General features: G+C 47.3%; 1 protein-coding gene across 5 annotated transcripts in view; it reads right to left on the minus strand.

Annotated features, from left to right (window-relative positions):
• The window catches only part of HECTD4 (HECT domain E3 ubiquitin protein ligase 4), a 66256-nt gene that overhangs the window by 6924 nt on the left and 35008 nt on the right, over positions 1-24324 (minus strand). For all 5 annotated transcript variants that reach the window (XM_068208577.1, XM_068208576.1, XM_068208579.1 and 2 more), the window contains 39 exons: positions 24155-24321; positions 23474-23620; positions 23007-23191; positions 22447-22600; positions 21932-22212; positions 21333-21522; positions 20418-20499; positions 19672-19874; positions 19354-19489; positions 18554-18736; positions 18178-18348; positions 17585-17754; positions 17141-17256; positions 16227-16330; positions 15841-16002; positions 15558-15706; positions 15249-15328; positions 14968-15131; positions 14276-14513; positions 13710-13846; positions 13412-13538; positions 12684-12821; positions 12430-12566; positions 12121-12281; positions 11755-11936; positions 11164-11369; positions 10725-10855; positions 10356-10561; positions 9365-9544; positions 7785-9091; positions 6101-6308; positions 5287-5510; positions 5054-5205; positions 4549-4655; positions 3634-3757; positions 2728-2918; positions 2077-2223; positions 973-1092; positions 701-856 (listed from right to left, as the gene is read on the minus strand). In XM_068208577.1, coding sequence (XP_068064678.1) covers positions 701-856; positions 973-1092; positions 2077-2223; positions 2728-2918; positions 3634-3757; positions 4549-4655; positions 5054-5205; positions 5287-5510; positions 6101-6308; positions 7785-9091; positions 9365-9544; positions 10356-10561; positions 10725-10855; positions 11164-11369; positions 11755-11936; positions 12121-12281; positions 12430-12566; positions 12684-12821; positions 13412-13538; positions 13710-13846; positions 14276-14513; positions 14968-15131; positions 15249-15328; positions 15558-15706; positions 15841-16002; positions 16227-16330; positions 17141-17256; positions 17585-17754; positions 18178-18348; positions 18554-18736; positions 19354-19489; positions 19672-19874; positions 20418-20499; positions 21333-21522; positions 21932-22212; positions 22447-22600; positions 23007-23191; positions 23474-23620; positions 24155-24321 — 7423 coding nt within the window. The remainder of the gene's footprint in view (positions 1-700; positions 857-972; positions 1093-2076; positions 2224-2727; positions 2919-3633; positions 3758-4548; positions 4656-5053; positions 5206-5286; positions 5511-6100; positions 6309-7784; positions 9092-9364; positions 9545-10355; positions 10562-10724; positions 10856-11163; positions 11370-11754; positions 11937-12120; positions 12282-12429; positions 12567-12683; positions 12822-13411; positions 13539-13709; positions 13847-14275; positions 14514-14967; positions 15132-15248; positions 15329-15557; positions 15707-15840; positions 16003-16226; positions 16331-17140; positions 17257-17584; positions 17755-18177; positions 18349-18553; positions 18737-19353; positions 19490-19671; positions 19875-20417; positions 20500-21332; positions 21523-21931; positions 22213-22446; positions 22601-23006; positions 23192-23473; positions 23621-24154; positions 24322-24324) is intronic.

Below are 24324 nucleotides of genomic sequence, written 5' to 3' on the forward strand. Positions count from 1 at the left end.
GTCCCCTCTCCCTGTCCCCACTCCCTGGTGCCATGGAGCCCTGTCCCCTCTCCCTGTCCCCACTCCCTGGTGCCATGGAGCCCTGTCCCCTCTCCCTGTCCCCTCTCCCTGGTGCCATGGAGCCCTGTCCCCTCTCCCTGTCCCCACTCCCTGGTGCCATGGAGCCCTGTCCCCTCTCCCTGTCCCCACTCCCTGGTGCCATGGAGCCCTGTCCCCTCTCCCTGTCCCCACTCCCTGGTGCCATGGAGCCCTGTCCCCTCTCCCTGGTGCCATGGAGCCCTGTCCCCTCTCCCTGTCCCCACTCCCTGGTGCCATGGAGCCCCGTCCCCTCTCCCTGGTGCCATGGAGCCCTGTCCCCTCTCCCTGTCCCCACTCCCTGGTGCCATGGAGCCCCGTCCCCTCTCCCTGTCCCCACTCCCTGGTGCCATGGAGCCCCGTCCCCTCTCCCTGTCCCCACTCCCTGGTGCCATGGAGCCCTGTCCCCTCTCCCTGTCCCCACTCCCTGGTGCCATGGAGCCCTGTCCCCTCTCCCTGTCCCCACTCCCTGGTGCCATGGAGCCCCGTCCCCTCTCCCTGGTGCCATGGAGCCCTGTCCCCTCTCCCTGTCCCCACTCCCTGGTGCCATGGAGCCCTGTCCCCTCTCCCTGTCCCCACTCCCTGGTGCCATGGAGCCCTGTCCCCTCTCCCTGTCCCCACTCACTGGTGCCGTGCACCTCCTCCCCGGTGAAGCGGATGTTGAAGGCGTAGGTGGGGTCCCCCCCGCTGGCCAGTTTGACGCAGAGCTGGGACGAGGGGACGCAGCCCAGCTGCCGGGCAGCCTGGCAGAAGTAGGAATTCTCAGAGGAACGGATCTCCCCTGTCCAACACAAAGGGGAAAATGAACCTCCGGCCTCACAAATCGGCAGCTGAGCTGGGGGAAAGCAGCTCGGACTTGTTACAGATGGGGTTGGAAAGGATCAGCGCTTGCTGTACCTCCAACGATCTCCAGGGGATCCAGGGTGATTTCTGGGGCTGCATGGTCAGCAGTTCTTTGGACAGTGGCATTGAGCACTCTGTTCATGACTGTGACTTTTGTGTCATAAAAGATTAAACCTGAAAAAACAAACACATTTCAGCAGAGTTAATCTACCCCTGAAATTCTCCAGTGGACAACGGTAGAATAAACATTTCCCCTTCAAAACTGTAGGTAAGACATGGCTGACCTAAAATTAAAAAAAAAAAAATATTTCACAGCATCATGGAATGGTTTACATGATTCCACTCATCCAGTTCCACCAGGGACACCTTCCAAAGTCCAGGTTTTTCCAAGTCCCATCTATTTGTTCCTCGTGGTTTTTTGGAATAACTGCACTGGGATGAAACACTGATCAACACAATTCCAATGTTCTATAAATAGATCCCAGCAACTCCACCAAAATCTCTGTAAATAGGAACACTTTGCCAAATAGTTTTCAGCAATCTGAGATGTTTTGACAGTAAAGCTACAGGCAAGAAATGATGATAAAAAATAGGGCTGTGACACTGCCCCAAAAATATATTTAATACCTCATATGTCTGTGAAGAGAAATCTCTGAACATTCCTCACTCCCCCACGCTGGTTCAGGAGTGTTTTTTTCCAGCTGGGCCAATACAAAAACCTCCTTTCACACACTGACACCCCTGGTGAATTCTGTATCTTCTTCTTCAGAAAACAAATCTGGGCAATGTAACGCCCCAAATCTTGGGGTTTTTTGGTGTCTAAGGAAGGCTGTAAAAATATCCTGATACAGTATGAAGGCTGTAAAAATACTCTGATGCACTTTGAGTATTTTCTTGATCTTGCTAATGCTACAACAGCAAAGTCCTGGGACTTTCACCTGACCTGCTTGTTAACTAACAAAGAGCCTTAATTTCTGGATACTCCCAAGAGGATAAAGACCCACGGGCACAGAAGATGGAACAACTCCCTCTGCGGTCGTGGTGTCACGAGGATAATCCCCCTCTCTTTTAAAAGCAAACCAAGAGAGAAGTGCCCTGCAGCAGTGCCCCGTGGTCCGTGCCCTGTGGTCCGTGCCCCAGGGCCAGTGCCCAGCTGACCTTTGGCCTCCTGCAGCAAGGCAGCGATGCTGTTGCCGTACATGTCGGTCTGGCGCAGCTCCACCAGCGGCAGGAAGAAGGTCTCCAGGGTGGTGTTGAGGGACTGCAGCAGGGCGAAGCGCAGCCGCAGGCTCTCCACAGGGACGTCTGCGGGGGGAAACTCCCAGTCAGAGTCAGGAAGATTCCTGTTCCACCTCCTGCAAATCCCAGCAGGCTTGGGGCAGGAATCACACAAAGCAGCCTCTCTGATCCCTGTGCTGAGGATGCAGGAACAGCATCCCTGATGTTCCTTCTTGGATCTCCAGTCTCTGGGTGTGAGTCCAGAATCTCCCATTATCACTGAATTTTCCTCCTGAAGTGCTCAGAACTGGATTTAGGTGTCCAAAAATCTATGGAAATCCAGCCTTCCTTCCCCTGCAAGCTGAACCCACCAGGTATTTCCTGCTCCAGCCTGAGCTGGAAACTCTGCTTGGAGAGCAGGGAGCAGCTGCAGTGCATCCCTGACTTTACCCAAGCACACACCCAAGGAGAGAGAAGAGCCAGACTCAGCACTCCCCTCATCCCATTGAGACTCCAACCTCCAAAGGAACACCAGGAGCATTCCCAACTCTTCCCCTGAAAAAAGCCTCCACGCCAACGATCCATACATACTCAGGAGACAGGAAATCCTGGGATCTGCTGCATCAGCTGGGTCCAGGTACACCTCGTGGGGGTGGAGGCGCGCAGGGGTGATGGCCAGGTGGCGGCACAGGCGGTTGATGTACTGCACCAGGGCCACGTCCATCTCCAGGCTCCACTTGCGCGACGCCTTCTGCGCGTGTCTGGCGTCGATGCAGGCACACCTGGCAGGAGACAGGGCAGAGCTGCTCGCTCACAGGGTGCTGGACAACTACACCTGGAGGAGGATTACACCTGGAGTAGAAGCTGGTGCTCTGCTCTTCACTCCCCTTGCCTTAAGCAGAGCTGCTCCATGACAAGAATCCCAGGCCAAGAGCTGACTCATCACTTCTCCTCACTGGTATTAAATAATTAGGCACAAAGGCACTGCCTATTAAGCTCTCTTAGTGCACTATCTCCTCTGGAGATGATAAGGGGCAATTAGCCTATGGTCTGACACAGGCAGATAAGGAGAATTCATTTAAGGGACTTTCTTCCTCTACAATATTAAGAAGAAATTTAACAGTTCCCTCTTCTAAAGCATTTCTGACCCAGTAACAACCCTGCCAGTTAAACAATGACCCAGTGCACTGGCTGGGGCAGTGACACTGCCCCAGAGACATACATGGAGCTACAGTTCCCTTCAGGTAATTTATTATACAGTTTGGAAGCTCTAAAGGACACTGTGGCATCCGATTTTGTTGGCCATGCCGTGCACAAGAAATCAGGACCTGCATTTGGACAGCACATGACTTTTAAAACGCATTTTGAGGAAATAACTGATTTCCCTACAGGCCTCGCAGCCATGGATGGAAGTGTTTAAGCTTCTTGGATTAGGAAGACTTGGGATCAAGCAAGCACAGTGAGCATCAGCTCCTCAAAGAGATTTGCAAGCTGTACCTCTCAAAGTGCAGGTCGTAGCCACAGGACAGGATGGCTCTCCACACGCTCCGGATGTCCTGCTTGGAGCGGTCCACCACGAACCGGTGAAATCCATCCAGGGTCAGGTACTTCTCCTCAGGAACTGCCACCAAACGTGGACCAGCAAAGAGTTCATGACTTGCCGTGAAGTTCTCACCTCACACAGGAGCAGGAGGAGGCTGCTGCCAGTTTCCTCCTGCTGTCCCATCCCACCATGGACCCTTTCCCGGGGAGTTCCATCTATCACACTTTGGTCAAGTCCACCTCAATGGCACCTTCTCACTCCCCTAAAGGGCTCAAATCCCTCACCGCTCCTCTGGAGTACCTCCCTCTAACCCTACTTGGCTGGATGCTGAAATTCCCCTTTTCTGAGCCAACCCGGCACTTCCTGCCAGGACGAGGGGAATCCAAACTCGTGCCTGTTCAATCTTCCACCAGACTAAAGTTCTGAGCACAACCTCTGTCCCCCATGGCTGTGCTGACTCCTCCAGAAGTTCTGAGGTGTCTCAATCATCTTTTTTATCCAATTTTCCACTTGTAACGGAAGAATTTCCCAATGTAAATTGAGAAGCACAACTTAAACCTACCTGGTTCAAATCCATAATATCCCAAACCCTCACGACACCAAAACTTCGGAACTACCCCTTAGGAAGTTTTCTGTCTGGTTTATTGACATGCTCTACACACTGCTGCAAGAACTGTCTGCTCTCACACTGATGGCCCCAGATTCACAGAGACACAAATAAAAGCAGCATTTTAAATCACTATTAAAAAAAAATAAAGTTAGACTTGTTAGAAATAAAGATAAACCAAATCTATCATGAAGTCATATCAACATGTCAATAAAAATAGTTTTCTACAAGAACACTATGAAAAATTCTCTGCAGCTCCCACCTTCCTGTTTCTTAGTGGGAGACTTCTCAGGGTCCTTCTCCTCGGGTTTGCTCTTCTCAGGAGATTTGGGCTTTACAGTGGGTTTCTTCTCACTTAAGGCTGTTCGGCTGAGGGACAAAGTTGGGTGTTAGGATCAAAAGTTTTCTTTCATCTGTTCACAGAACCCCAAAACTGCTTGGAAGGATCCTAAAGCCCATCCAGTCCCACTCCTGCCATGGATTACTGCAAACCCTGTCCCACCTGATCTGTGTTTTGGAATAAGTGCACTGGGATAGAACACTGATGAACACAATTCCAATGTTCTATAAATAGATCCCAACAACTCCACCCCAATCTCTGGAAAAAGAAATCTTTGCCAAATAATTTCCAGAAATCTGAGATGCTCTGACATTAACACCACGGCCACGTTTCCCTCTTCCAACACACAGAAGCACAGAGGGATGGGAGATAAAATCCTGGATTTCTACAGTGAAATCCAATATTCCACAAGGCCGAGGACACCCACCTGACACTGTTGAGCATGGACTTCTCCTTGGTGGGGGGTTTGGTGACCGGGCGCTTGGTGCTCACCACCTTCACCGGGTGCTGCTCCTTGCCTGCTTTGTTGTACTTGCTCTTGTCAAATTTGGGCTTGGGAACTCCATATTTCCTTAAAATCTTCCAAGACAAAAAGTGAATCATCACCCAGTGCTTTCAAGTGACACCAAAAGAGGCTGAGAACAGCCGGCAAAGCATTACCTGGGTCAGCTGGTCCTCCAGCACCTTCTTGGGAGGGCGGACGTTGGTGAAGAAGACGTGGAGGAGGTTCCCAGGGGTTTGGGAATTGATCTGCTCCTTGCTGAGGTAAATGTCAGCCACCTTGATGGGCTTGGCTGGGGTCAGGCTCAGCATTTGTTCCGAATGGACACAGCTTTTAAAGATCTCTGTGAGAACTTCCCGAGCACCTGGGACCAGTTTTTCACCTAATTAAAAGAAAAACAACAATTTGGTACAAAATACCATTAGAGCTGGTTAGAATATGAAAAATGAAAATAGATTTTGCATTCAGATAAAATATTCTTTCACATGGCACCCGCTTTGAGATGGAAAAATCACTTTTGCACGGAAAAAAAAATATCACTTTTTCAGTGAAAAACTTGCTCCTTCTGTACCCCATTAAATACAGATTTGGCCACATCCTGTAATTATTACTTGAGGGAGTAGTGGGGATGAAAAATGCAGCTTATTTATCATGCCAGGATAAAAATTATGTTGTGCAGGCAGACACCAACACCTATCAACTGAAATAGCAGCCAAAAGTTATTTCAGTGGCTATTTTCTCAAAGGAAGTCCCTAAAGAATTAAATCAGTAGTTTTTTGTGTTAATGAGGAGTGTTTATTTGTTTATGATTTATGTGATTAGCTGGGTGGACAACTGAGCAATGTTCAGTTTGCAAATAAACTTGGGATTTCTCCCTGGCTCATTGTCACCCCTGATTTATACTGAACCAAGGAGAATCTGAGCCCCAAAATGCTGATCACAGGAGGGATTTGCCAATATCAAACCACCTACCTTTTATTGACTTATCATTGAAATAATCTTCTAGTGCTGGGCTCCCCTGGGTGTCAAACAAGCTCTGATTTACAGTGGAAACCGTTAAAATCTCTTCAGTTGACATCTCCATGAGCTCATCCTCCCCATCCAGGCTGGACAAGCCAATGAGGTCACTGCTGTTGAAAAGGCTGGCTCGGATTTTCTCTATTTTAGCTCTTGACCTTATCTGTACAAATAATGAAATTAGTTCATAGCAATTCTAAGAAAACAAATTCAGTTCCATTCATAGGAATTTGGGATTTAAGCTTTTCTCCCCCTCCCCTTTCTGATAATCACTCTTGCTTTTCTTCTCTGCTGCATCAATAATTTGATGTCAAAATTCAGGTTCAGCCTAGAAAAGATCCTGTCTGAGAACACTGAGATGCTCATGCTGGGAGTTAACCAGGCACAGCTCTGATCCAGCTATCCCACTCCTCAGGCTGGACACAGCCCTTGGGAACAGCAAGGAAGCAGGTGAAGGTGTCAGCCAGGTAAGCTGGCATTATTTTTAACTCTGCTGTCCCTGCCTCAACTCCCCACTCTGAAAAACCTCAATTAGCACAGGCCTTGAAGACTCAGCTACACAGACTGGGAAGGGGAACAGCAACTTCCTCTGATTCCTAGAATAACCACCACCAGAGCAGCTCCAGACTTGGAATAGTTTCTATGTGAACACTCTGGCAGCTTTCTCTCCACACTTAATGCTTTATTTCAATGATGTCTTCATGTCAATTAACAAGCTCAAGAATAGCAACTTGCAGAGTTTTCATCTGAATAAGCTGATTTTCTTCTAAAAGAGGAACTGATACAATCCCAGACTATACAAAAACATCTCTCTCCGTTCCCAGGCTATCAGGAATGGCTGTGCTTTTGGAAGCTCCTGATAAATCTGCAGCAGGCAATCTGTGGAAGCAGCAGAGAGGAAGGTTCTTGAGCAGAGCTGAACAGCTGGAGCGACCCAGCACCGATGGCAACCACCCACAATGCCTTTAAAAATTAATCTGGAACCAGACAGCAACAAAATTTATTATCTCTCCTGAAGTAGCTTCATAGAGAAATCCATAGATGGTTCAAAATAGGTGGAAATGGACTGATTAAACATTAAGTAATTGTCTTGTGGGTCAAACCAAAAGGGCCCCAATCTCTAAATTCATCTCAGTGGTGGCCAGAACAAATCTTAGAGAAAGGCACATGACAGAGGAAATTAACTGATTTTTCCCCTGACATGTTCTCCCAGCCTCTGCAAAGCAGTTTAAATATTTCCTCAGTTGGAAGTTGCACTGGCTGCTGTGCTCCACAGCTACCAATCCTCCAGGAATTTAATCCCTTAAGAATTCATTTATAGTCTTGGCTTCAGCAGCACTCTGTGAAAACGAGCTCTACAAGCTGGAACACACAAGAGCTCCTCTCTACTTCCTTCTGTTCTCCACTTGCTGCTGGATCACTCCACTACTGGGTCCCCTCTGTCCTTTGAGAGACAGGGATTGTTCCCAAGACTATGAATGTGGACAAGGGAATTCTGTGCCCCTCAGGCATCCTGTCCAAGCTGAGAACTCCCAGTTTCCCCTGCTCTTAGACATACATTTACCATGGAAAAAGCCAGTTCCTAGAGTGAGATCCCATTCTCCCAAAACCCCTGACTCCAGAGGTCCCTCTCCGTTACCTCCACCACAGCGAAGCCCTTGATGGGCCGTGCCAGCAGCGGCTGATTGTCCAGAGATGTCACCGTGTACATGGAGCCCACGTCCGACACCGACGCTGTCTCCACGTTGTCCAGGGGCTCCCCGAGGCTGCCCAGGCTGCCCAGGCTCCCGGTGCTGCAGTGGGAAAGATCCAAACTCTCCTGGCTGGACACCACGTGCGGCTGCTCCAGCAATCCGGGCGGGATGGCCAGCTCCAGCCCTGCCTGGAACTGGTCCACGGAGATGTCACTGACGGTGCGGGATATTCCCTGGGAGCTGCACAGGGAAGCCTGGCTGGTGGATGCCGAGGCGCTGACGCTCATGGCGGGGGTGACGCTGCTGGAGCTGCTGATGTCCAAACTGTCGGCGCTGCTGGAAACCGTCGGTTTCTCCAGCTCCGTCCTGCACTCGCCTCCTTCTGCTTTGTCCTTGGTTTTTTTGGGATCCTCTTCCTGCAGAGGGATGTAGATCTCATCCTTGAAGACCCCACCGTGGGCGTTGCAGGCCTTCCTGATGGCGTTCCTGACGGTGCCCTCCTCCAGGTGCGTGGGGATGCCGGAGATGACGAGCAGGCGGCTGTGGGCCGTGGGTCCCACCAGGGCCTGGCAGGCGTCTGCCACGGCATCGTTGGTCACACCCAGCCCCTGGGGGTCCTTCTTTGTCAGGTGCCTGAGGATTATCAGCAGGGTCAGAGCTCTGTGGAACCACAGCATGTCCTCAGGCTTGCTGCCCCCGATGCTGAGGAGCGCCGCGTCCGTATCGGCCGCCCTGGATGAAGCCCTTTTCCCCGAAGTTGAGGTTTTTTCCCGCTTCATTTTGACTTTTTTCCTCTTGGACAGCAAGCTCGGGCTCTGTGGTGTCTGCCCTGGGGAAGATGAGGACGAGGAGGAGGAGTCACTAAGATTTGGGGCACTGGTGGATGAGATCACATTGGCTGTCACGCTCATGTTGATAGGCAAGGTGACTTCTGCCACAGCCAGGCACACTTCCATCAGGGCATGGAAGTACGTGGAGAATCTTCCCTGGTCGGCCACTCCAACCCCAGAGCCGCCACAGGCATTCCCAGACACCCAGTTCTGGGTTTCCTCATCGTAGAGCTTGTGCAGCTCTGACTGCAGGGCCATGAGCATGGCCAGGCAGGGGTTGAGCTGCAGGGCGATGGACGAGGACAATCCTGCTGGATTCTTCTTCTGCTCCAGATTGTGGATTTTGCGGAGCAGCTCGGCCAAGAGGTGAAAGATCAATTCCTTCACACACGCTGCCATGTCAGTTGTCCAGAGGAAGTTGCCTGTGTGAGGAAAGCAAGGCATGGCAGTCAGCAGTGTTTCACTCTTAGCAGAAAGTAACATTTAAAAAAGCACGAGAAAAGCTCATTTCAACGTCATGGCAGCAGTAAGACAGACAGGAAGGTTATTCCAAGAACTGCAGATCAACAGAAAATTTCTGGAGATTGAAACAGTGGAAGAGCTCAGAAAATTTCAACTGTAGTTTTTGTTTCCTAAACTCTCTCCACCTGAGCCAGCACATTATCAGTGCTCATTAGTCATTATCCAATTCTCACCTAAAAATTCCACTACTTGCAAGAGAACTGAGGCAGGAATTGTATCCAGTTCATCTTCGGATTTTCCATCCCCATCTTCTAATTTCCAAGTTAAGAGCTGTTCAGTGAATGCCATTGCCAGGGGGAATTCCAAGGGGAGGGAATGCAAGACCAGTACAGCTCCAGGAGGAGGAGACACTCCTAAGCAAAAAGGTCCAACAAAATCCTTATCATGATTTTGAGCATTGATAAAGTAAAAACAGCAACATTTGGGTATTTTTTCAAGGCTAAATTCTGTTAAGTGAGAATTTTCTCTGCAGCACCTTGTAATAAACAAATAGGGATGTTTCTCTATATTGATAAGCTAATATAATCTATAATTACAAATGTACAGAAAACATTTTATTCACATAAAGAAACAGAATAATTTTGAGCCTGAACATATCTAAATATACAAACAGAACTTCCCCCAACATAATTTATTTCTGCCTGATGGGTACTGAAAATGACATCAGCAGAAGAACTTTAGGATCTTCAAGGGGAATTTTTAAGAACTCACTGCTCTAAATCCCACTGTCCCTCTCTCTGGGCAAGAGTAAAAAGAATATTAATGATTCTTCTTGCTGGAGTGACCTAAGTACTGCTACACTGTATTACTCTGTGGATAAGAGGGTCCTACAAACACCTAAAAAAGCAATGAAAAATTATTCTCCATCTGAGACAGCTCCCCAAACACCAACACTGCAGAAATTAGTATTTTGAATAAAATGTTTCAAACACAAACACTGCTGGGTGAACTCCTGGAATATAAAAATCAGAATCAGATGGTTGCCAGTGGCTTTAAAACCAGGCTTTTTTTTGCTTAAGAATGAGTTCCTTGTACAAAAATCCTGTCCTGTCTGCTGCTAGGACTGGTGACCACAAAGGAAGGTGCTGCAGAAGCCATAATGAAACTGCTCTCAGCCCTGAGAGCGCAGTGAAGGCTTTTCCCTCGTGCTGTGGCCGTGCTCACCCAGTTTGATGTGCACCCTGTCCGTGGGGGTGATCACAGCTGGGTACTGGTTGGTGGTGGGCGGCGGCGTGAGGCCGGTGTTGGTGGGGGAGGCGTCGCGGGGGTAGCACACGGCCTCGATCAGGTTCAGCTGCCCGTTCCTCTTCACCTTGTGCCCCAGCCCATAGACCAGCACCCGAGCCCAGGGGGCCTTGTACAGGGACGAGCTGGGGAAACAGCAGCACAGCTTGGTTAGGCTCAAACCAGCTGGAAAATATCCCAGTCACCACTCAGAGTAAGTCTTGGAGAAAAAAAAAATAAACAAACAAAAAAACTCCATCCCCAGGGTGGCCAGGCTCAGACCCAGCTTTGCCCCTCTCCATGACTCACTCTTTTCGGAACCCAGACTGACTTTCCTTGCAGGACACAATCACAAAGGCAGCCCCAGGGAAATTCACATCCATGTTGACCTTGGATTCAGAAATTGGGAATTCTTCGGCAGGAAATTGTTCTGGTGCTGCCTGTAACGGGAAAATTCATTGTGAGAGATCCCAAACAGCAGCAAACCTCCTCCCTCTTCTTTATTTAGAGTGCTCTATAGCCAATGTGTTTAATTAATTGCAAATTACAACACAGTGGGAGGCCACTTCCATTTTAATTCAATCCAAAGCATTGCTACTGCTTCTGTTTTCAGTGTGCCCACAACAATCGGGATAACAGAACCCATCCAGAGAAACAATAATTCCCTGTGAGGGACAGCATAATGGAAATTTCAACCACACAGAGAGCAAGGGCTCCTGAGAAGGGAACCCAAGAGTGAGTATTTTACCTGCAGAAAGGAGCAGATCTGTTTGGTGAGGTCCAACAGACTCTCCTCTCCCTGATGCAGTGTCCGAGTGATGGCCACAGTGAGCCACTCCCTGATGGCCTGGGAATTGCCCTGGTAGAAGAGGTCTGTGGCAGCACAGGTCTGGGAATGGATGCAGTGCTGCAGGGACTGGGCCAGGAGAATGGAGCTTGAGCTGATGGTTCCATCTGGAGTAACAAGGAAAACAGCACAGATTTGGAGACCACTCCAAATGTTTACGTAGCCTGGGAAACAAAAACTGTAAGACACCTGGAAGATTCCCAACCTCTGTTTTCAAGTGGAAAACTCCTTGCCTAAAAGTCAGCAGGAGAAAGGATCCATCCAGGCCCAGCCTTGTGGCTGGGATGGCCTCTCCATGCCAGCTGTGCCCCTCACCAGCCTCAGCCCAGCCCCTGGTGAGGGCAAACACAGAGCTGTGGGGTCACCCTGGCTCATTCTTAAATACCATCATTATTAACCAGCTAATAAAGAAATACCAAAGCCATTAATTTTTTTTTTGTCCCCAGAAAAATACTGTACTAAAGAAGAGCTGTGACAAAACCAAGCGTTTACCAGGAAGAGGTGGTGCAAGAAGCTGGTTGGAGAGCAGCTGCAGGTGCTCCAGGGTGATATCCCGGATGGCAGGAATGTGGAACAGCCGAGTGAACATGTGGGGAGATTTGGGAGCAAAAATATTGAGCAGAGCCATGCGACAGTAGAGCTTGGCCAGGGCAGCTTCACTCCTCAACAGCTCCCTAGGGACACACAAACATTAATTCTATTAATTCCTTAACATTAAATCCAACCATGACAATAAGATTTCAGAAGTTTGTACTGCTTAGAACAAAGCTGTTGCAGGTAACTGTACTACAGGAGATGCTCTTCAGGTAATTCAAATTCAGCTGATAAAGTGCCTTGTAACTACATCTCTTTTTTCACCTGTGAATTTGGATGTTGGTGTTATCCAGGGTGACCAATCCGTTGGTTGCAGTCCTCCTGTACCCTGCAGGTGGCCTTTCCAACATGTCAATGGGATACCAGTACCTCACCAGGACCCCCTCACTCCGCAGATAGGTCTCCACTTGGACCAGTTCATTCACCTGCAACACCAAACCCAGCACTGTCAGTAACCCAATTATAACCACGTTCTTCCTTCCAAGAGAGCCCCAGTCCTGCATCCTGAGCAGTTTCTGCTCCCAGCTGTGTCATGCTGATCATTAAAAGTCCTCCCAGTGTGTCTTTACTCACCGAGTCCACATCCAGGACAACCCCATGAAGACCAAATGTCTTCAGCATGCCCCGAATGGCAAATTTGGGTAGAGCTGTTCCTACAGCACTGCTGGTGACGTTGTTGCTGTCAGGAGAGCGAGTCACCACGGTGAGACCTGGCAGAAAGGGACACCACTTTCAAGGTGTTTTCCTCAGGTGACAATTAGATCCCAAATTTAGATTAGATCCCTGAGCTTTTCTTTACCCCTCAGGATCCACTGTGCTGGCCTTACCTTTCCGTACTTTATCAATTGTGAATTTGTTTGCTTCATCTTTGATATCCTCGATGGTGGGAAGGTAGAGATCCCTTGGGATGCCTCCGTTCTCCTCGTACAGGAATTCCACAGTTTGCCTTGCTATATCAACCATTCCTGAAAGACAGGAGGGAGTGCAAGTTATTTCCATCAGCCACTTGAAATTCAAGTTCTCATCCACATTAAGATCCCAAGCAAGTGAGTTTTCCAATTACTTAAATACTCTCTCAGTCAAGCTGAAAGCTGGAAATTGGCAGTTTTCCTGAGAAAGCTTTCCCTGAGCAGAATTCCTACCTTGCTCTTAATGTGACTTTCCCATAAACACATTGTCCTGCCAGACCTAAATTCTACAAAACTCCCAAATCTCCCCTCATTATTTACTTAAATCCAAAAAGTTTAGCCTTGACAGTCACAGACAGAAAATGCACAGATATAGTTTCTTCCCACAATATTATTCCAGAATATTTCTGTATCCACATCACAAAGAATTCTGTCACTATTTCTGAAGCCATTTTCTCTATTAAATAGTCAAACATGTAAAAGTGTTGAAGAAAAAGCAGGAGCACAAACCAAATTCTAAGCAGTGGAGGGAAAGAGCAAGTAAAACATTTTTAAAGTTTTGAATGAAAATGATGAAAGAAACACAGGTGTTCTCTCAGACTTCCTGCACGTCACAGAAAACAACATGCATGGAAATAAATACATACCTAACTGTAAAGCTCCTTTAATCTGATCCAGCCCAGACTTCCTTTCAGCCTCATTACGGAATCTTCTTCTAATTGTAGGGAAAACTTTGGTTTCCCAGGCTTTGACCAAGAGGGCATAGTGATCCTCCTACAAAGACAGAAGTGTTTTAGAACACCAAGAAGTGATAAGTTACCAGCAGTTATATTTTTGTTAGGGAAGCAGGAGGAACTCTTGCATGGCTGAATTTCAAAATCTGAAGGACAAAATCTGATTTTAGGCTGTATGTTAAGAGGAGGCAGAGTTTGCCACATTCCTCACCCTGGGAATATCATCGTCATCATCATCATCACTTTCATCATCTGCAATAGGAGGGGGGTGTGGATCAGGGCCTGAGGTGATGAAGTTCTCATAGCTCAGCTCCATTTTATAGTGGCAAGATGTGTCACTGTCATACTCTGCAAGACACAGACAGAAATAATGAGATGATAATGCATGAAAAGACATCCCATGAAATTGGAGATATACAGCATTCCATGCTCTCCAATCAGGGGGTGGGAATGCAATTCCTTTTGACACAGCATAACCAAATGGCTGATCCAATCCACCGTGACAGCCTATTGTATCCCAAGCCCTAATGAGATAATTTCTCACTGAAGCGGTGTTAATTACAAATAATTTGTGTATTCACACAGAGGAAGACCAAAGAGAATGGTTTTAAATGCCTTGTCTAAAATCAGATAGACACGGCTTTAACTTGTGGTACTGCCCCACCTAAACAAGCACTACCTAAGGCCTAAGGACTGCAGCCAGGCTGGGCTTAAATCCTATTTCCTTGCTTGGCATTTCTGCCGCGAGGGCTTTCAAAGGAGTGAATGTCACTTTACGTTGCTGAGCCGTGGCGACGGCGGCGATCCTGCAGGGGGGCCCGTGGGTGCCGGGGTCGGAGGCGATGCTGGTGCCAGCGTCATTGTCACTGTCAGAGGCCATGGCAAAGGGCAAGGCCTCGAAGTTGGCACTGATCTCCTCGGCCAGGTCCAGGCACAGGTCGGCGGCGTTGCGGTGAGCCTGGCCCTCGGCGTAGGCGAACGGCCGCGAGCCGAAGTTCGCCCGCACCTTGGTGTTCTGCAAAGGGATGCAGGGAAGCTCTCAGATCCTGCTCTGAGCCCTCACTCTGCCCCAGGCAGGAGCTGATCACACCTCCCTGCCACCAGGATCCCCAGCTGGCACTCTGGGAAAGCTTCAAGCTGCTAAAGACACTTTGAACTCGCCTGTTTGCCAGCTTCAAGCTGGGTGCTTTGAAGCAAGGCCACTGCTGGCCAGGAATGCTAAGAGAGGAGCTCCTGGCATGGCACAAGGCATCCTGCCAGGCCAGCTGCACACTGCTGTGCTAATGGGCAGGGAAAACCAAAATAATGACACAACCCATGCACCTGGGAGGGCTAATGAAAACCTCAACCTACCCAAGAAAGGTAAAAGCTATCAGTTTGCTTTTCTACAGAGCAGGTTTGATACTTCATATAATGTTTTTAATACTTCTGAAAGTATATTAAGTGACATATTTCTGTTACAAACTTGCCTTTTTCTGAATGTGGACAACTGGCCACATTCCACCCGACACATCCTCTAGGTAGGGCACAAGTCTCTGCCCACAATATGTAAAATAAACTCTGCCCTTTGCTGGCTGCCCTGGTGGAGGGGGAGTTCCTTCTGTTCTTTCCCATCCAATTCCTGCTACATCACCTGGAGAAAAACACAGTCATAAAAAGGATTTAATCATTTTTTTCATCCAGCATTTCCCTGACATTTAGAGGATGTTTTGATGGCGCAGGTAAGGATTTTAGCCATGCTTTCACATACCAGGGGAAAGAGTCACATCCAGTCTGACACTCTTCCACTGCAGCAGGCTGGAGCCATTGTAATGCACTGCTCGCCCGTTGCTGAGGGGCAACAAGGACACAGTGAGACGGAGCACTGAGCCAGAGCAGGATCACCACCCACCAAAGCTGTGATACTCCAAAGGCAACTCAACCCTCCTCATTTTGCAAAGATATTCCAGTCCATCATTTTAGCATTCAATTTGAAAGTACGTATTGCCCACTACAGCCCCCTCCCCGGTCCGCTGACAAATGTACTGAACGTGGTTTTGGATGTGCATCTCCAACCTACTTGTGAAAGAGGCAGGTGCCCACTGGGTTTGTCCAAGCCCCATCCCGTTTTTCAGCCTCTGTGGCAAATCCAAAGGAAACTATTGGCCCAGTGTCATCATCTGTGTCTCCATAGGAAACCACTTCAATTTCCCAGTAGAATGATGGTGCCTAGAAATAAAAATAGTAGCACATTTTAAAAATTATTTACAAAACAGAGTTTAAAGAAGCAATTCTCTTGCTTTTCCTTTTCATGCCCTGTTGGATATTCAATGACAAAGTGCTGGAGAGCTGTGAGGTCTCACCTGTACTGGCACTGGGGAGGTGGCATAGATAAAGGTGCCCCGAGGAAGGCCCCCACCTGCACTGGGATCAGCCAGGAAGGTCACAGCAGTGAGGTGTGAGGAGAACATGCAGGCTCTCACTGGGGGGAACACCCTGGATGGGCTCCACGTGATTTCTTTGGGCTGCAGACACAACAGAGCAGTTTATTCTACCAATCACAATTCAAGTCACCCACTAAAATACAACCACACAGTTTGTGAGGGGCACATTTAATACAACTCCAACAAATCACATCCCAATACAGAAATTCACATTAAGTGAGATCTTTCAAGAAGAATGCCCCCAGTCTGGGCAGCAGCAGGGGGTTCTCCCAGGGCAGAGGGCTCAGCACTGTCCCTGTGCTCACCTGTCTCCTGTCTGCTTGCAGGGGAGGAGGAGGGGGCCGAGCACAGTCCCGGTACAACATCCGTAACCTCTCACACTGCATCTCCACAACCACCAGCCTCTCCCCTGCAACAACAACCCACACCAGGCATCAGCCTCCAGCTGCTTCCTCGAGTCCAACAGTGCAATCTTAATACAGAAATAAATATTATATTTGCACTTTGAGGAGGTTTGATGAGTCTCACTCACTTAAACAACGGAATTAAGGGTAAAATGTAACACATGCAAGTTTTTTCTCATGTTTGATTTACATTTGGTTTGCAAAGACACCGTTATGTTAATTAAAATGTATAGTGAGCAAGTTTGTGGTCGAGCAAATGCAGGAAAGCAAAAAAAAATATGTCTACTGTCACAAAAATCAGTCCTTGCCCTTTGACACCTAAATCTCTGAAGGCTCCTACCCTTCACTTCAGCCACTTTTTCTCTGGCATGTTCCTAAAAACTTGCCCCTGAGCTAAGATTTCTGCTGGTCCCAGTGCTTATCCTTAAAGAAGGAGAGCTCAAGGATCAGGAATATAACAAAGCATTGCAAAAACCAGCAAAAAGGTCATCAAAAGAAAACAAGCAAATTATAACGTCAAGGAATGAAGAGTAAAATATGCCGGAAGCAAGGGACCTGGAGAGTGCAGAAGAAAACCAGGACTTGCTTCTCTGATACACAGAATAATCCTGTTCTGGCCTAAATTAATGCCTAATGTTTAATGATTTAGGCTGATTATTTGCTGCTCTTCCATCAGCAGCTCTGCAGCTGTGACAAGACACTCTGTCCTGTGCCAGTTCCTACACTCTGAGTAGCTGGACAGGAAAACACTGAAATTATTTTAAAAGCTGCTCTGATTCTGACCTGAATATGCCAAGAAGGTGCTGGCTACATACCAGGGCTGCACTCCTGGGCCACCAAATTCAGAACTTCTACAGCAGCTGGGCACTGTTGAATGAATTCTTCACAGAATGAGCTGTCTTCCAACAGCTGAGCCATCACCAGGCATGCTCTGTACAGAAAAACAATACATTTAAAGTGTTACAAAGTGTGTGCTGAATTCAAAGTTGGCTTTACAGCAGTGAATTCAAGGGTGGTTTAAGGGTGATCTTAACCCTGGTTTTAGCTGGACCCTCCCCAAAGGCAGCTTTTCCCTGGTTCTTAAATGGATTTACTGAAGCATTTGCTCAGTGTGTTGCAGGGACACTCATGAACAACACCCAGACACTAAAAAGGGAGCAAAGAGGAATTTGTGCAGTCCCTTGCTGCACACCCCCAGAGGAAGGGCACAAGAACTCATGCAATTCCCTGGGATGTTAGTGCACAAAGCCAGGACTCACCTGGTTCTTATTTCAGCAAGGAGCCGGACCACTGCCATTACTGGGGTTGAGCCATCTCCTGTTGCAGGAAGTGAGGTGTGAATAGAGAGACTTCCCTCCTGAGGGAGCAACATGGACTGGACTGCCTGTACTACCTTCTCAGTAATGGACAGTTTATGAAGAGGCAATGCCTGATGGTGGGGGGGCACGGTAAAAAGTTAAATTCAAGTAGTTAGTTTCTAAGAAATGAGGGTGTTTTATTACCTGGAGTTAATTCTTATATTTTACTATCACAAAATCAGCACCAAACACCAATAAAAGAAAAATAAATAAACCCCAAACCAAGCCAGAAATTAAACATAAAATCCTCCCACCCGGTAAGCAACAGAATATCTTTAAGCACAAAAGATGAATATTTATGTTACTTGAATGAGAACTTAACCATATTGTTAATATATGCTTAAAAAAAATAAGGCAAACATTACAAATCATTTATAAGCAAAGATGAAACACTTTTTTTTTTACGTGCTGTAGATTAATAGTCAGTATGCTGTGACAGAAATAAAGCAAGAATCGAGATTATACTGAATATTGGATGTTTAAAACTCCCATACCTCAGATCTTGGAACACAGAGCCTAGATAATGGAATAGTTAAAGTGTCTGATGCCTGGGAGGTCTTTCTAGTGTCTATAGTGGTGGGTGGGAATTTGACCGTGGCTATACCTTCTTGCTCATTAATAGATGCCACAACTCCAATGCTTCCTGCTATTCCTTTGCCTAAAACCTACAACCAAAGAAGAGCTGCATAAGATTGAAGGTGTTACAACCAGGAATCAGTGTCTGACATCACACACCAAGTGCACACACAAGCACAGGGGGGTGTTTTAGGAAACAAGCACACCCTGCTGCCGAGGATCCCAGTGCGGGGAAAACCTCAGGAGAGCAGCAATTCTCATCTAAGATATCAAATATGAACAGTGCTGAATTACCTGAACTTCAGAACCTATTTTAATTGTCTCCTTAAAGCCACCCAGAGCACACAGGGCGGCCACTGCCTGCCGAGCAATCCTTTGAAGTTTAGCCAGTTTCCTTCCACTGCTACTCCCATTCTCCAAAATGCTCTCTGCATATTTCCCAAGCTGTGGAATGTACATCAGAGCCCGAGACAGAACCTGAAGACAGAAGCAAAAATACCAGGGAACGACTTCAAAGCACAGTTCCAACAAAAACCAATGCCCCAAGCCTCCAGCCCACACAGTCTCAGAAGAATTTTTTTGTTCTTGTAGAGAATTATGTAACTCAAAATATTCCAAGATCTCTGAAGTGTGAGCACCATCAAAGCCATGACCATTCCCAAGTAACTTTTATATGGATAAAATACAATCTTGGCAAAAGTTTTTGCTGAGGATTTCACCTAAGGAATCCATTAGGTGCTGCAGGATTCAGAGGAACATAAAGCAAACGTGTTTTGTTCTAGCCAACACTTTGTACCCTCAGAGGCCACAGCCCAGAGAACAGCCATGGCAGAATAACGTGCCACAGGCAAGGGAACTCCCGGACAAACAGCACTGCTAATGCCTGAAAAGAATGACAGCACATGATCTAATGATGGGTAAATTTTGAGTACTTGTCCCATCCTGAGACAGCTGAGAAGGGGTTGGGTCTGTCCAGCTCCACACCCTGGTGTGTAAATCAGCTCAGGAGCAGCTCAGGCTTTGCTAATCATCAGATTCTCTTAACTACTCAACCCTCAGTGAGGAATGTGCCACTCATGGCTGTGTTTGCTCACTTTTTCAGCAGTTGTTGTCCAGATCTGGGCTGCATTGGACTCTGGGGCCATGAGCAGGCTGTGCAGCAGGGCAATCACCTCTGCTGCCATGCTGTTTGCAACGTGCCCGCTGATGAACGGCCTCACCGGATCCGTCCTGGGCAGGAGACAAAGGCAGCTTAACCATTCAGTTCCAAAACAGAGAACAAAAAGAAGCTTCAGTTGTCAACAAGATACATAGAAAAAAAGAAATAGGAAGTTTATGAACAGCCAGATTATCTTTGGGAGCACTACAAATATTGGTAGAAAGAAAAGCAGAATGCAGACTAAGGGATTTACCTGGCGAGCTCTGAATTCCTCTCCCTGCAAATGGAAGTTTGTGCAGTCTTCTTTTTGTCCCCAGTGGACAAGCCACTGGTGCTCTCTGGGTTGACAGTCTCTATGGGTGGCCCCACACTCACTATCAGCCCAGATTGTGCCCACTTGGTTGCCTTTCTAAGAGCTGCAGCAGCTTCTTCTGTAATGACTTCACAGCAGCCACTCTGCAAAGGAAATTGCCACGGAAAGCAAATGCCAGATCTGTTTGGTCACTCTGTTCATGCAGAAGTACTGAGAACACAGCAAAATCCCCTCCTGGGTGTATATTAGTCATAGACAAGTTTTGCCTCTTGCTTTTTATCATCTACAGAGAGATCAGGGATAAATTCACTGCCTTTAACATTCCATTCTTAAATTAACACTTCCATTTCTCTGATCAAAAAGCCACCAATGAGTATTTCTGGTGCGAACACTCAAGAACATGTCTGGAAATAGACATTAAATTTTAATTCAAGTGTGTGGCATTATCAATGTGCATTTAACACTTGAGGAAAGAGGATATCAAAGGGGCTTAAACCTGACCTACAATGGCTGCAAGGAGCATCAGCTGAAATTCTATTTCATCATTTACCCTTGTAGTTGATCTGTATTTACAGATCATTAACAACATTTAACAAAGGCATCTTAACATCAGTAAAACCCAAGAATTCTGCCTGGCCACCAATTTTTAGGATGTTGAGCAATTCTTTAGTTATTTCTCCCCTTACTTTTGTCATGTCCCGATCCATCTTCACCACCTTCTCCATGTTGGCTCCAGTTCCCAGTCGGAATGGGCGACCTTCTGAGCTACTGTTGGAGGGGAAACAAAACACAGGAGCTTTGTTCTGACCGCTGGAAAACAGAGCTGAGCTACACAGTCCAATTCCATATATTATGGCTGGTTTGAAATTATTTGAAGCCACCCTTGCAGCTGAATGCTCAACAGCAAGAGAAATATTAGGCAGTTAAGGACATACCCCATTTACAGAGGGAATTTAATCCTATTGAATGCAGTTACTGAAAGCAATTTAACCCTTCCCCCCTCAGGAAGAAGCCTCATGAAATGGTTTTTATTGATCACAAATGCCCAGGGCACTGAGTACACCCTTTACTTGTACCTTTTAGTGTAACTTCTAGAGTATGGGCTCAAAAATCAACCCACAGAGTGGAGGAAGATGGAACAAATAACACAAAATGCAGGAGGTGACAGCACTGGCATTCAGCGATCCCAACATCCAGGTGGGTGCTGAGACTACTAAAGAATGTTTAATAGCAAATTATTGTCCAGCTTATGCATTATTAAAGCAGTGCTTTTAAGGCCATTTTGCCTTGACAGTTCTATTTGTTAGTCCTACCCAGCCTGTCACACCACAAACAAGATAAATGATATTCCATCAGAAACACTGAGTCTAAGCAGCTAATTTTTCATGAGATTGTTTTCAGACAGATTAAGGTGTTCCCATGTTCCTCTGCATTATCTTATTGCTTTGCCAGTAAACACAACACGTTGGGCAGACACTTGGCTTTCCCTTTTACTCTTATATCTAGGATGTATTTTTCTGCAGCTGCAGCACTGGAAAAAAGAGAAGATAAAGGGAATTGGCAAAAGTGGTTCTGATTCCAATCCAGTGAGCTGAGATTACCTTAGCAAAGGCTGAAGGACTTCATGGGAGGATTGATCTTCTCTTTTATGGATAAAAATAGAGAGTTTACCATCCACTGCCTCGCTTTCTTCTCCAGGATCTTTATCACCTTTTATGGAATTTTTAGGGCTGGCTTTTGCCAAGGCAGTATCTGGCTCAGAGGCAGTTGGAGAAAGGACTGTCTGGCAGCCTTGAAGCAGAAAGGAAAAAGAAAAGAAAGAAACACAACCATGAATTTTCTTACCCTTGGAAGTAATGCTGACACATCTGGGATGTGTCTGAAACATCACCATGACACCCACTTTGGTCTGAGGCCAGGGAAATTAGGAGGCAGATGGAAACTCACAGGAATATCCTGCTCTCAGTGACAAATCAGATACCTCCCAACACTTGAGCTCTCTGTCAATACAAAAGCTCCTGGCACAGGGTGGCCAGAGAAGCTGTGGCTGCCCCTGGATCCCTTGAACTGCCCAAGGCCAGGATGGATGGAGCTTGGAGCAACCTGGAATAGCTGAAGGTGTGGAAAGGGGTGGGACTGGATGGGCTTTAAGGTCCTTTTCACTCCAAGATTCCATGAAACACCAAACAGCTGCTGGTACCTGGCACGACATAATCTGCCAGCTTTGCCAGCAGCAGGGAGGCAATCTTGGAGGCTGGGTCACTGGGATCATCCTGCTCGCTGTTCAGAGAGGGCACCGAGTAACTCCAGGGAGGCAATTCCACATTTCCACAGTCCTCAACACTCATGAGAGGCAGCGCTGCACGACACAACTGCAGGATTATAAGGACCAGCTTTGGAGAAGGACGCTGATCCAAGAGAAGGGACAGAAGCTTGGACACACAGGCTGGCTGGCTCAGGATGGCTTTACCTATGTGACTCCTGAAAAGGAAAAGAATCTTCTAATTAAAACCAAGTTCATTTATTATTGACAAGATGTATTAAAAGCAATTTCAGTGTCTGACAAAATATCTGTAGCACTTCTTCCATAACTTGACAGCACTGATTAAACACTAAGATTAGGGGTCAGTTTTAGAATGGTTTAAAAAATCCACAAAAGATCCCCCATGGGCTTTGATACACGTAAGAAAATACTCCAGAGGAAAGGCCTGGTACCTTGAGAGGTCATTCAGAAGGCTGAGGACATCCTGCAGTGCATCATTCCCTGCAGCTTGGTTGCCACAGCACTCAGTGGCTCTAGCCAAGTGGTTGGTGAGGAGGCTGGAGACCTGCCTGGCCAGCCCGGAGTGAACAGCATCTGTGGAACCCCCTTTGGAAGGGAGAGAAGAATGCACCGCTGTAATCAACAAGAATCAATGTACACACATAAAATAATCCCTGACACATCCCCCATTAGCCAACAGCCACATGTCTGTAGGTTTAAGTGTGTTATGGGTGAATTCTACCAGAGGAGAAATGCCAAACGATCACTCCATCTCCAGATTCTCCAATTATGTTTAGACAGAATCAAATGGCAAAACCTGAAATTATTTCCATGGGGAAGAAAAAAGCCAGAATTAAAAAACAAGAAGAAAATCAACTGAATTTTGTATTCACTTCTTAGGAGTCCACAGAGTCCCAAGTCATGGTGAACAACTGCCCTATTGTAAATACATTTACACCACTCCTCAGACAGTTCTAACACACACAGCAGAAGATATTTCCAGTGTTCCTACCTTCTTCCTTTTCCCACTCCACACAGCGGTTGGCCAGCACCTGGAAGGCAGCCCAAGCCATGGTGGCCACCTTCTGTTTCTTGGTCTGTTTTTCATTTGAGCTGGACTCTGTCTGGCTGCTCAGGCTGCAGAGCCGGTCCATGAGCTGGACCAGGCCACTACGCACCAGACACTTCTCCTCACTCCTGCAGGAGAAATTCAGGGTGGAATTAACTTCTCCATCACAATGGGAATCCAGAACTTGCTGTCAGCTCAGTAATTAATTAGTTCACTTGGCAAAAAGATGGTTCTGCCTCTCCCTTGTCCTCTCCAGATGGAATTGTGAGGGAATTTAACTGGATGTTCTCAGATGCTCCTCATGATGAGTAAAGGGGATGCATTTAAACAACTTAACACTTCTCCTTAAAGCAGAGCCTACTAAAGCCAGGTGTGGACGCCCCCCTTGCCTTCCCCAAGCCCTTCCCCACCTTGTGTAGGGAATGGTGCACAAGAGGCCAATGCTGTTGGCACAGGCGATGGGGTACCGGGCACACAGGGACACCACCGACGTCATCGTCTCCCCAAAAGCCTCCTGCACCTGCTCCACCATCCCACCACACGTCAGCTCTTCAATCCTGTTGGGGTTAGAGATTGGGAATGGAAGGCTTCAATCCACAAACTTCCAAATGTAGCTTTAAGAAAATAATAATCAGTGCATTTTAAGAATTACTCAAGAGAGACTTGCAAGGAAATCTGCAAGTCACTCATGTTTTCACATGAAACGTGAACAAGAGGATGTGGTATTTATAACTCAGTCAAGATTAAATCTCACTACAAACAAAATAAAAAATATTTACTACATTTAGATGACAGTATCAGCCAAATGTACCACTAATACCTAATTAGCATCAATTTAGAACTAACTCAAGATAGAAGGATACCCTCTACACACACCTGGGTACATATCAGCCCAGTATGAAAGGAAAGTTAATCTACAGATAAATAAAAACATTTCTTAGAAGTTTCTGCCTTTGCACCCCACAAGAGTCAAAGTGTTTGTTGCAACCTTAGCTCTGCCAACTTGTGCCCTCACAGCTACTCACTTCTGGCTGTCTCTTGTGCAAAGCAATTTATTCCCAAACCACTGAATGCTGGAGAAATGCACCCACCTTGGCCCTCCCTGGAGCACCATGGTCACCGGGCCCACCAGGTGGGTCACGCCTCCGACGCGCACGGCGGCCGTCAGCAGCTCCCTCATGTGCACCAGGGCCTGTTTCCTGGTGTTCCCACGTCTCCAGCGGGTCTGGGCAGCCAGCAGAAAGCTGCTGCTGGACACCTG

The sequence above is a fragment of the Anomalospiza imberbis genome, chromosome 18 (genome assembly GCF_031753505.1).
Source record: "Anomalospiza imberbis isolate Cuckoo-Finch-1a 21T00152 chromosome 18, ASM3175350v1, whole genome shotgun sequence".
NCBI lineage: Eukaryota > Metazoa > Chordata > Aves > Passeriformes > Viduidae > Anomalospiza > Anomalospiza imberbis.